At 48.9% G+C, this 12828-nt stretch overlaps 1 protein-coding gene across 1 annotated transcript in view; it reads right to left on the bottom strand.

The window, feature by feature from the left end:
* The window catches only part of LOC115094525, a 60682-nt gene that overhangs the window by 24507 nt on the left and 23347 nt on the right, over positions 1-12828 (bottom strand). The window contains exon 5 of the mRNA XM_029607663.1: positions 7163-7259. Coding sequence (XP_029463523.1) covers positions 7163-7259 — 97 coding nt within the window. The remainder of the gene's footprint in view (positions 1-7162; positions 7260-12828) is intronic.

The following is a 12828-nucleotide window of genomic DNA, read 5'->3' as shown; positions in this document are numbered from 1 at the left end:
GCATTGGGGCACCATCTGATTATGTCACCCATGCGTTAGGTCTACCTTCCTGCTTGTCCTCGGAGAGAAAGATTTAGCACCAGGAAACTTAACTTGCTCTTAGAGGAGAGAACGAGTGTACATACATGCAGAGAGAGAGAGAGAGAGAGAGAGAGCGAGCACTCATAAGCACATGCAAGCAAGAGAAAGAGCACATGTAGAGATAGAAAACACAAACAAATGCACATGGAAAAACGAGCATACAAATAATTGGAAGAAAGCAAGCACAAGGTCACACAGACAAAGAAAGCATAAGAGTATACACATGAAAGAGAGAAATAATAAATAAGGACAAGCGCTAGAAAGCATGGGCATAGAGGAAAAAATATACTGTGTCCTGTCGGGAGAAAGAGAGAGAAAGGAAAAAAAAAAAGAAAGTATGAGCTTAACCTGTCTTCCTGGGGTAGAGAGAGGAGGAAAAAGAGAAAAAAAATCACAAGCTTAACCTGGCTCCTGTGGACGGAAAAGTGGGAGGAGGAAAAAGCGCAAGTTTAGCCTGGGTCTTGGAGACAGAGGAGGAAAGAAATGCAAAGATAAAGAAAGCACAAACTAACAAGTTGATGCAATACCGTGCGCTCAGGCTAGCGCACAGGTTAATCTGAGGTTGGACATGAGTCTATAAACCCTTATGTAATAAGGGCATTAACGCGACCAAACTAGCGCTTCGCTAATAGCGCTCATCACAAGCAAATGCCATGCTGATGAGGCTCTAGGAAAATTGGTTCTTTCTTGCTAATTTTCATTCCTAGAATACCACTGGATCAGTCCAGACAAATGGATTTTGCAACCCTACAAGCAGATGGAGGCAGAGAATAACAATTTTTCAGGCACTTTTACATAACAGAGAATGCTACCCGCAGTCCCTCAGTATTGACCTGTACCCAAGCCAAGATGTCCCAATCCATCAAACCCGAACTCTGGACAAGTAGAGAAAGTTGGAGCCCCCTAAAACTTAGGACCCCCTGCTCAAAACAAGGATTATAATTAGCAACTCTAAGGCATAACCTAAGTACAATCTTAGTAAATCTGCATATGATTACAAACTGTTTTAGCAATATCATCATTTGAAAAAGCCAAAAAGGGATGGGTCTGTGGACTGATCTGTGGTATTTCAGGAACGAAAATTAGAAGGTAAGAACCAATGTTCCTTTTCTGTTCATTCCCTAGTCAGTCCAGATAAGTGGGATGCACCAAAGCCCCTCTATATTGGGCAGGAACTCGAAAGACCAGACAACACACTCTCCCCAAATGCAGACTCCTCTGACGCCTGCACATCTAGGCAGTAATGTTTGGTAAAAGTGTGAAGTGATGACCATTTCGCCACTCGACAGATTTCCTGCGGAGAAATCAGTTGACACTCCGCCCAGGAGGTTGCCTGCGCTCTAGCAGAATGCGCTCACAACTCCTCCGGAACTGACCGACCCTTACAGATATAGGGTGAACCAATCGTCTCTTTCAGGCTTCTTGTAATCGTGTTCTTGGAAGCTTTATTCCCTTCTTTGTTCCACTGAACAGGACAAAGATCTGATCTCTGAAAAGCATTCGCCACCTTAAGATATTGCAAGAGAATTCGCCGCACATCCAATAAGTAAAGGTCCCTCTCAAGTGGAGTATCGGGTGACAAATGTGGGAAGGCTGGCAGCTCCACTATCTGGTTGAGATGAAAAAGGAAACAACCTTGAGCAAAAAAGAACAAACTGTATATAACGATGCACCATCCTCCGAAAAGCATAGGAAAGGGTCTCTACACGATAACACTTGAAGTTCTGATATCCTCCTAGCTGAACAAATAGCAAGCAAGACAATGGACTTCAAGGTAAGATCCTTCAAAAAAGCCCTTCTAATCTGTTCAAATGGAGGACCACAAAGAACTCAAAGGACCAGATTAAGTTTCGAGGGCAGACATCTTCTGGATTGGAGATTGCAGATGCTTCACCCCCTTCCAAAAACTCACGATCTCTGGACGAGACGCCAATGGTCTTCCCGGCAGCTTACCTTGAAGATAACCTAAAGTTACCACCTGAACTCAGAGGGAATTATAGGCCAATCCTTTTGCTAATCTGCTTTGCAAAAAGGCTATATCCTGAGGAACAACCACATGCAATGGCTGTAGCCCTTCTGCGAACACCATAACTCAAATACTCTCCAAACCCGGATATAAGCCAAAGACATGGAAGGCTTCCTTGCCTGAAGCAAAGTCGCAATCACCGGCTCAGAGTATCCTTTCAAGCAAAAAACATCGCTTTTCAAAAGTCAAACTGCTAGACAAAAGCAATCCACCAGGTCTAAAAAGATGGGTCTCTGCTAAAACATACCATGCAGATGGACCAAATGAATGGGACTATCTATAGCAAGATGAACCAGATCTGAAAACCATGGCCAGCACAGCCACTCTGGTGCCATGAGAATCACCCTGCCTGGATGATGTTAGATGCGAAAAAACACTCGATCTATGAGAGGCCATGTGGGGGAATATGTAGAGCAGAAGCTATATCGGCCACTGTTGAACCCAGGGTGTCTCTGCCCTCTGAGCCTACCTCCCTCCAGCAGCTGTAAAACCGATCCGCCTTTTATTTCTTGGAACCGCCATGAGGTCCATCTCTGGCCTACCCCATCTGGCCTGTATAAGGGCAAAGGCCTCCGCTGACAACTCTTACTCCCCTGGATCCAACTGCTATCTACTGAGATAGTCCACCTGTACATTGTCCACTCAGGCCAGGTGAGATGCTGCCACTACTGCTAGATGCCTCTCCGCCTAAATAAACAATTCCTGTGCCACCAGATGACCATTTGTTCCACCTTGGCGATTGATGAATCCGACATTGCATTGTCCAAGAACACTCGTACTGTATGTCCCTGAATGAGCAGAAGAAAGGTGAGAAAGGCTTTGCAGATTGCTCTTGTCTCCATCTGGTTGATTGACCAGGAAGCCTCCTTTGGCGACCACTGACCTTGGGCTGTTCCTTCCTTGACAAATTGCACCCTCCAACCTCTGAGGCTAGCATCTGTGGTCACTACCATCCAGTCCGGCACTTCCAAGTCCATCCCTTTTTCCAAATCGAGATGAGACAGCCACCATAAGAGACTGCACCTGGCGTCCCCTTAAGCGGCAAAGGAATCTAAAATTCCTCAGAGCACATTCCAATGGGATAAAAGTGCCCATGGAACTAACTCCAGTGTAGAAGCCATAGAACCCAGGACCTGCAAATAGTGCCACACTTTGGGAACTGAAAGCTGCAGAAGTCGAAGCACCTGAGCTTGCAACTTGATCACCCTCTCCGAGGTCAGAAAACTTTCCCTACTTGGGAATCAAACTGAGCTCCCAGATACTCCAACAATCGGGACGGCTCCAAGTGACTCTATGCCAGGTTCACCACCTAGCCTAACGGCTGCCACAGCTGTATGACACATCAAATCGAATTATGACACTCCACTTTAGACTTTGCCCTTATGAGCCAATTGTCCAGGTACGGGCGCACCAGGATTTCATCCCTACTGAGTGTCGCTGCCACTAACACCATAACTTTCATGAACATCTGTGGCGCTATAGCCAACCCAAAAGGAAGGGTCCGAAACTGGAAATGATCCCCTAGTACCATGAACCTTAGGAATCTTTTAATGGTTGGCTCTTAAGGGAATATGCAGATAGGCCTCTCTCAAATCCAATGACACCAGAAACTCTCCCTTGCGAACTGCCACTATCACTATCCGCAGTGTTTCCATCCGAAAGCGTGGTACCCGGAATGCCGCATTGACCTTCTGTAGATTGAGAATGGGTCAAAAAGTCCCTTCTTTCTTGGGAACCACAAAATACACGGAGTACCTCCCCAGTCCCCGCTTTTGAGGGGGAACCGCAACAATTGCATTTAGGCGCTGCAACAGCTGTAAAGTGTCCTGCATCATCTCCTGCTTGGCAAGGGAGGCACAATGAGAGACCATATAGGCTTCCCTGAGCGGGTAAAAAGAATTCTAAGGCATAGCCATATCTAATCACCTCCAGAATCCATCGGTCTGATGTGATTCTGGTCCACTTCTCATAAAAAACAGGGACAGCCTCCTGACGGCTTCCAAAGATACCCTCCTGCGGCTCCCTGGCTGGCACCTTCATGGGAAGGCATACGCTGCCCCTGAAAGGACTGCTGCCTTCCCACGCCTTGCTTCTGTGCTGTAGGCAAAGAACTCCTGTTGGATTGAAACCTCCTTGTGTCTCGAAAACGAGCAAGTGGTGGAAAAGTCCTCTTGCCGGTCTTATTAACTTTGGGCAATTTATTTCCCTTCAACTCCCCCAACTGCTTCATCAACTGTTCCAGATCTCCGAACAGCAGCTTTCCTTCAAAAGGGAGATTACACAGCTGTGCTTTACACCACACATCCACTGACCAATTTCATAACCACAGGAGTCTCCGCGCTGCTACTGCAGAAACCATATTTCTGGCAGAAGTACGGCCCATGTCATATAGGGCTTCCGCCACATAGGCCACTCCCGCCTCCAAGCGAGTGGCCTGTGTGGCCTTGCTCACCTCCCCGGAATCCTTCTTCTGCGCCTTCTGTTCCCAGCACAAGCAGGCTCTCTGCGTCAAACTCCCACAGACCACCACTCGAAGGCTTAAAGGCCAAGACCTCAAACAGCCTTTTAAACAGAATTTCCAGCTTCCGATCCTGGATATCCTTCAGAGTGGCCGAACCTGCCACTGGGATGGTAGTCTTCTTGGTCACTGCCACATCCACCTTAGGAAGCTTCCAAAACTCCAAGGTCTGTTCCGGCAAGGGATGGGATATAACAGCCATAGCTCTGGCTACCTTTAGACCTGCCTCAGCAGATTCCCACTCCCAATCCACCAACTTTTTCACCTTCTTTGGTAAAGGAAAGGCCTTAGATGTTCCCCGTAGTCCATCCAAGACAAGGTTCACTCCCTCACTGTCAGAATCTTCTTGCGTGACCTTAATCCCTAATTCTTCCAACACCTGTGGAATCAGTGGCTGCAGTTCCTTCTTACGGAACAATCTCACCACCCTAGGATTGTCCCCCTTCTGCGATTGGGACATCTTCCACATCCTGCATGGTATCAGCTAATGTGCTCACAGGGTCCTTGTCTGGATCACCCCCCCGGACCTCCCTGCAGGTGATCTGTATCTTGTGCTTCAGACGTGCCCGCTTCATCACCCAAGGGATGAACCAGGACGAGAAGCTGAAGAATTCCCCCTGACCCTGACTGCTTAGCTGCCTTAGGCCTCTTAGAAGAACGGGTCCTCTGAGGGGCAGAGGGCTTGGTTCTTATGTCCTTCTTAGCCAAATAGCTTTATGGAAGAGCAGGACAAAATCTGCGGAGAATTCACCGGCATCACTGGACTACTGATCCTGGTCTGCGTTACCCTGCTCTTCCTCTCCTCAACAGGGTGTTGATCAACTGGAAAGAGAAGGGGAGAGGAGTTCAGAGGCTCCCTTGCACGTGGAGCGAAGACGGCCATTGCCTCCTCCGCCCCCCCCCCCCCCTCGGGTCTCCTGCACTGGTCTGGATGACTGGGTGGAATGACCATCACCTGTGAGTCTCACGGCGGTCCCTACCCCTCCGGAGACACAATCGGGGCAAATGCGGCTGCCTCAGGCCATAGCCCTGACAGATTCCTGCGCTGAGCGGGAGGCAGCATTAAGCCACTGTCAGCGCTAAAAATAGACGCCTGCCTGAGGAATACCCTGCTAATGCGACAAAAAGTTCCAACACTGTCCCGGCACCTGACCTGGCTGTCAAATCACTTTCGTCCCCCACTCACTTCAATGCTGCTTCCTGGCTCACACTGCTCAGCCTTCCCATTGCTCAACTCCTTAATTATTGCTTTTTTTTTTTTTTTTTTTTAAAGCAACAATACTTCAGAAGCAGACTCACACAAGGGAAGGCAGAAAGAAAAACTGAATACTTCCCTGCTTCTGGATGCTGGCAGCTGAGGGCAAAGGGGACACAGAGGGAATCAGAACCCCTGATTTTCCCTCCCTCTGGAAGATGAGGGCCAAGCTAGATCAGGGGTCACTAACCCCCTGCTCGCCCTGCTTTACCCGAGGGATGGCCCACAAAGGAACCTAACACCTTGAGGAGCCACACTCTTCTTAGAAATAGTCTTTTTTCCAATTTTAAATGTCTTTTTAGTTATTTATTTTTATTTCAAAACTCAAGATGGCAGGTTTGCACCTCTACCATCGGCTGGAGATAAATACTGAGGACTGTTATGTAGCAGTGCCTGAAAAGTTTTTATTTTCTGCCTCCATCTGCTGGTAGGGATGCAAAACCCACTTGTCTGGACTGATCTGGGGTGTGATCAGGAATAGCTATTACCCCCTTATGTAAAAAATAAATGTGTGCCTGACATGAACATTTTTACCCTCAAAAAGTAACGACAGCCCTGGAGTAATTAAAAGAGTAACTTAAAAAAAAAAAAAAAGTCTTTCTGGCAGTCAGGTTAGGAAAACGGACGCTCATAAAATCAAGCGCCTGTTTTACTAACCCAAGCACAGAGACGTCTCCTGGGCACCCAATGCCATGGAGGCACTAGAAATGCACAATTTATCCCTAGTGCGTCCTTTTTAGCGTGGCAGCACATTTGTCTATTCCATCCAACAGTCAGGAGACCATAAGAAATTGCCATGCTGGGTCAGACCAAGGGTCCATCAAGCCCAACATCCTGTTTCCAACAGAGGCCAAACCAGGCCACAAGAACCTGGCAATTATCCAAACACCAAGAAGATCCCATGCTACTGATGCCAGTAATAGCAGAGGTCATTCCCTAAGTCAACTTGATTAATAACAGTTAATGGACTTCTCCTCCAAGAACTTATCCAAACCTTTTTTTTTAAACCCAGCTACACTAACCACATCCTCTGGCAACAAATTCCAGAGCTTTATTATGTGTTGAGTGAAAAAGCATTTTCTCCGATTAGTCTTAAATGTGCTACTTGCTAACTTCATGGAGTGCCCCCTATTCCTATTATCCGAAAGTTTAAATACTTGGCACTCTTTAAAAAAAGAGGTGCATCCAGTTTGGACGCACATTTTTAGCGTGTTGGTATTGCATCGGCCAGTAAGCCTAGCTCCTGGAGAGAGAGGAGGAGCAAAAGAATGGGAACACTTACCTCTGCTTCATAGCTGGATTCAGAACTCCCCAGAATTGAAGTGGCAATGGATCTCTCTACATATATGTTCACAGCCACCAGCCCAAATAAGATCAGTCTAGAAAAGAATCAGAGGGACCTCACAGCCCTTCCATTTCACTTTTGTACCTCTCTCAGGATGGACCATGCTATGGAGAAAGCCACACACCATTCCCAGAGGCAGGCAGGGGCCCATGCTTACAGTGTTGTTCATACCATTGTCTCTATATACTGATCTGTGTGACATGCTTACAGTCACCCTGCATCTGAATGCTTCAGGCTCCATTTGAGTACAGGGAGGCCGAGGATCCAGGCCAGTGCTTCCAGAGTTGTAGTTCCATGCCCCAACTCCTGCACTGTGTTCAACCTGGACAAACATTTGCTGGGCTCTGTATCACTGTAGATAGCATAAGCTACATGCACATAATGCTGCAGTACCACCCCTAATACCCAAGCAGGGTAACTCAGTGGCCACTTGGAGGGTCCTGCCAAGCACTGCTGCACTGGCAACCTCCCACCCACCAACTGGACTTCTACTTGGCTCTGGGCAAGCCCTGTCCGCAATCTATTCCCTGGTGGTTTCTAGGCACACAGACCTCTCACAACCAAGGAACACACAGTTCCTAGAAATACACCCACAGACTATCAAGATCTTTAGTCAGTCCAAGACAGGCAGAGCTAACAAATTAAGAAGTTTATTAAGAAAACAGAGGAACAGTGAATGGATAAAAGAATTAACTGCAAACAGGTAACTCAACAAGGATTAAACAGTAGAAAGCAGAATTGCTTACCTGTAACAGATGTTCTCCTAGGACAACAGGATGTTAGTCCTCACACATGGGTGACATCATCAGATGGAGCCTGGCACGGAAAACTTATGGCAAAGTTTCTAGAAACGTTGGCACACTGAGCATGCCCAGCATGTCACCATCCATGCGTCCACACGGGGTTCCTCTTCAGTCTTGTAACAGAATTCCGAAAATATAAAACAAACATAGGAAAAACTCAACTCCACGGGATGGTGGGAGGGTTTCATGAGGACTAAAGGAAAATTGGTTCTTTCCTGCTAATTTTCATTCCTATAATACCACAGATCAGTTCAGACCAATGGGTTATTGATCTCCACCAGCAGATGGAGTCAGAGAAACAAAACTTTGAGGCACTGCTACTTAACTGAGAGGACCATCTGCAGTCTCTCAGTATTGACTTGTACCCAAGCCAAGATAAATATGATCCCTTAGAATAGGCGACTGGGCTGAAGGGATGGAAGCCCCCCATCTAACAATAAACTGTAAATGTGGGCAACCGCCACCGAACTATATACAAGAAAAATGTGGGACACTGCGGGTCCTGCTTGAAAGAAACCCGTTAAAAAAAAATTCTTCTTCTCAGTGTCCCAAGAATCAATAGGAATTGCAGGCTTTCGGAGTCAAAACAGGGTGGGTCTCTGGACTGATCTGTAGTATTATAGGAATGAAAATTAGCAGATAAGAACCAATTTTCCTTTCCTGAACATACCCAGATCAGACCAGACCAGACCAGTGGGATGTACTCAAGCCCTCTACACTGGGAGAGAATTCAAAAGGCCTGCACACAGGACACTCTCACCAAATGAGGACTCATCCTGCGCCTTCACATTTAGACGATAATATCGGGTGAAAACGTGAAGTGAGGACCAAACAGCGGCCCTACAAATCTCCTGAGGCAAAAGAAGCTGACATTCAGCCCAGGATGTAGCTTGCGCCCGAGTGGAGTGAGCTCTCAAGCCCACCGGACTCAGTCGACCTTTGCAAATGTATGCCGAAGCTATCGCCTTCCTAAGCCAACGAGATTTGGTGGCTTTAGAGGCCTTATCCCCTTTTCTCACTCCGCCAAATAGCACAAAGATGATCGGACTTACGAAAGGAATTAGTGACCTCCAGATAGCGCAAGAGAGTCCTATGCACATTTAAAAGATGTAACTCCCTAACCCTAGGGGAATCTTTCGACCAGTTTGGAATCCCGGCAAATCCACCGTCTGATTAACATGGAAGGACGACACCACCTTAGGCACAAAGCATAACGACATCCTATCACTGTAAATCCGCAAAAGCGAATCCCTACAAGACAGAGCCTGCAACTTAGAAATCCTTCTGGCTGAGCAAATGGCTACTAGAAAAACAATCTTCAGCGTCAAGTACTTAAGGGTCGCTCTCTTCAATGGCTCAAACAAAGCCCCGCAAAGCACTCGAAGAACTGGATTCAGATTTCAATTCCGGCAAATCTTTCACACTGGGGGAACACAGATGTTTAACCCCTTTCAAAAACCAGGCAACATCAGGATGAGCGGCAAGCGCACGACCGTGATGCTTGCCCTTAAATGCCCCCAAGGCAGCGATTTGTACGCCAACGCCAGTCCCTGTTGCAGGAAATCCAAGATATGAGAAACCTCTGCCACCAGGGTATTCAATGTGCGCCATTGACAGTCTTCAAACACTCTCCAAACCGTAACATATGCCATAGACGTCGCTGGTCTCCTCGTTTGCAGGAAAGTGGAAATAACCTGCTCAGAGTATCCTTTCAAATGTAGTCTCCACCTCTCAAAAGCCAGGCTATGAGACAGAAGTGATCCTCCCGATCAGAAAAGATGGGGCCCTGATCTAGTAATCCTGGGAGATGGGCCAGATGAAGAGGACCTTCCACCAGGAGCCGAACTAGGTCTGCAAACCATGGGTTCTGCGGCTACTCCGGCGCCACCAGAATCACCTAGTTGGGATACGACTCTATGCGCCAAAGTATCCTTCCTATGAGAGGCCATGGAGGGAAGATGTACAGTAGGTTGCCCATTAGCCATGGACACCCAAGAGCATCCCCTCCCACTGAGCAGACTTATTTTCTGTGGCTGAAAAACCTCTCCGTTGCCATCAGGTCCAGTTGGGGGGGGGTTTCCCTCCTGGTGCAGATGCGATTCGACGCCTCAAGAGACAACGTCCACTCTCCAGGATCCAGTTGTTGCCTGCTGAGAAAATCCGCTTGCACGTTGCGACTCCTGCGACATGCAAAGCTGTGAGACCTTCGAGGTATTGTTCCACCCAGGCAAAAAGCTTTCGCGCCTCCAGAGCCACAGCAGGACTCCTTGTTCCATCCTGTCTGATATGTACGCCACCGTCGTGGCGTTGTCTGAGAATACCCGAACCACTCATCCCCTGACCAGGGGAAGGAAGGCCCGAAAAGCTCGACGGACTGCTCGCATCTTGAGCCAGTTGATGGACCAAGCTTTCTCTTTCGCTATCCAGCGACTGAGTGGACCGACCCAAGCACACTGCTCCCCAGCTGGTGAAATTGATGTCTGTGGAAACCACCACCCAATCCGGAGGCTCCAGGTCCACACCCTTTCTCCAGATTCTTATGAGAAAGCCACCAGGAAAGACTGGATCTAGACCCTCGGGGCAGGGGCAAAGGGAAGATGGTACTGCTCGGACAAAGGATTCCACCTGGACAACAGTGCACGCTGAAGGGGCCGCAGGTGAGCAAAAGCCCAGGGCACCAACTCTAATGTGGACGCCATGGATCCCAAGACTTGCAGACAGTCCCAAACCAACAGGATCACCAGATGGCACAGACGCTTGACCTGGTACTGCAACTTCACTACCCTGTCCGCTGCAAGGAATACCTTGCGGGTGTCGAACAGGACTCCCAGGTATACCATGGACTGGGTATGCTCTAGGCGACTCTTCTGGAGATTGATAACCCAACCCAAGGTGCGAAGAGTGCTCATGACCTTCTGCAATGACCGCTCGCTTTCCTCCTTCGACTTCGCCCGAATCAGCCAATTGTTCAGGTAAGGATGAACCAGAATTCCCTCCTTGTGAAGAGCTGCCGCAACCACCACCATCACCTTGGTGAAAGTGCGGGGTGCTGTGGCCAGACCAAAGGGAAGGGCTCGGAATTGAAAACGTTGTCCCAGTACCACGAAACGAAGGAACCTTTGATGGTCCAGGCGAATGGGAATGTGCAGATACGCCTCCGTGAGGTCCAGAGAGGCCAATAACTCTCCCTTGTGTACTGCGACCACTACCATGTGCAGGGTTTCCATGTGGAAGCACGGAACTCACAGGAATCTGTTTACCTTCTGCAAGTCGAGTATGCGCTGAAATGTACCTTTCTTCTTTGGAACCACAAAGTACACGGAGTACCGCCCCTGCCCCTGTTCTGGGCGCGGCACGGGAACAATGGCCTCTAAGGCGAGCAAACGCCGTAGGGTCCCCGACACCACCTCCCACTTGCTGAAAGAGGTGACACGGGACTCCACAAAGGCCTCCCCGATGGGGCAGGAAAACTCTAATGCGCAGCCCTCTTTTATTGCCTGCAAGACCCAACGGTCCGAGATAATCTTTTCCCACTTCTCGTAAAAGTTGGACAATCTGTCTCCTACAGCTTCTACGGAGAAGTGGGGAACACTGGCTTCACTGGGCCACCTTTCCACCTCTGGAGCCCTGACCTGCTCAAGTCTCTGCCTGGCCTGCAGGACTGCTGTCGCCACAAGCCTTGTTTCGCAGCCACGGAAGCGGATTTGTTGGTGTGGAAATGACGCGAATCTCGGAAACGCACCCGAGAAGGGAAAACCTTGCCCGGCTTCCTATCTTCTGGCAGCCTGTTGCCTTTGGACTCTCCCAACAGCTTCACCAGCTAGTCCAGATCCTCTCCAAATAGCAACTTCCCTTTAAAGGGGAGGTTACACAGCTGAGACTTGGAGGACAAATCCGCCGACCAATTGCAGAGCCACAAAAGCCTGCAGGCCGCCATGGAAGAAACCATGGGACATTCAGACGTCCGCACCCAGTCATAGAACGCATCCGCCGCATAAGCGATACCCGCCTCAAGATGAGCTGCCTGCAAGGATTCATCACCACCAGAAGGCAGAACCGCCAGGGTCTTCTGTACCCAGCAGAGACAGGCTCTCTGCATCAAGCTAGCAAACACAGCCGCACGCAGACTCAATGCCACGACCTCAAACATCCGCTTGAGCTGGATCTCTAGCTTGCAGTCCTGCACATCCTTCAAGGCTGCGGCACCCGCAACTGGAATCGTGGTTTTCTTTGTGACTGCTGAAACTGCAGCATCCACCTTTGGAATCTTCAGAAGATCCAGTGTCTCTTCCATCAAGGGATAAAGCTTAGCCATTGCTCTGCCCACCTTTAGACCCGCATCTGGGGAGTCCCACTTCAGAGTCACCAACTTCCAGATCATTTTAGGCAACGGAAAGGCAGGCGTCGGCCCTGAAGACCATTGAGAACCAGGTTCGCGTCCTCATTATCCGATTCATCCTGAGAAACCTTTACCCCTAATTCCTCCAGCACCTAGGGGATTAAGGGGCATAACTCTTCCCACTTAAAGAGGAGCACGACGTGCAGATAGTCGCCCTCAGGAGTCGGGAAGTAGTCCGCATCATCCTTAGGGTCATCCGCTGAATCGGGAACAGGAGTTGATTCCGTTGCATCCGTGTCTCCCTGCAGCCAGCAATCCACGAAGAACCGTAGCCAGCCACTGACTAAAGGGCCTGGTTTTCAAGGGTACAGCCGATTAGCTTATGTTCCCCTGCAGCCAGCCATTACCCTGTAGTGGGGCTTGGCTGGGGTGCCAGCTGAGGCCAGGGGGGTCCGCTGCTA

Source organism: Rhinatrema bivittatum, chromosome 1 (assembly GCF_901001135.1).
Source record: "Rhinatrema bivittatum chromosome 1, aRhiBiv1.1, whole genome shotgun sequence".
Lineage (NCBI taxonomy): Eukaryota > Metazoa > Chordata > Amphibia > Gymnophiona > Rhinatrematidae > Rhinatrema > Rhinatrema bivittatum.
The sequence above is the reverse complement of the archived record's forward strand: the minus strand, read 5'-3'. Positions and strand labels throughout refer to the sequence as shown.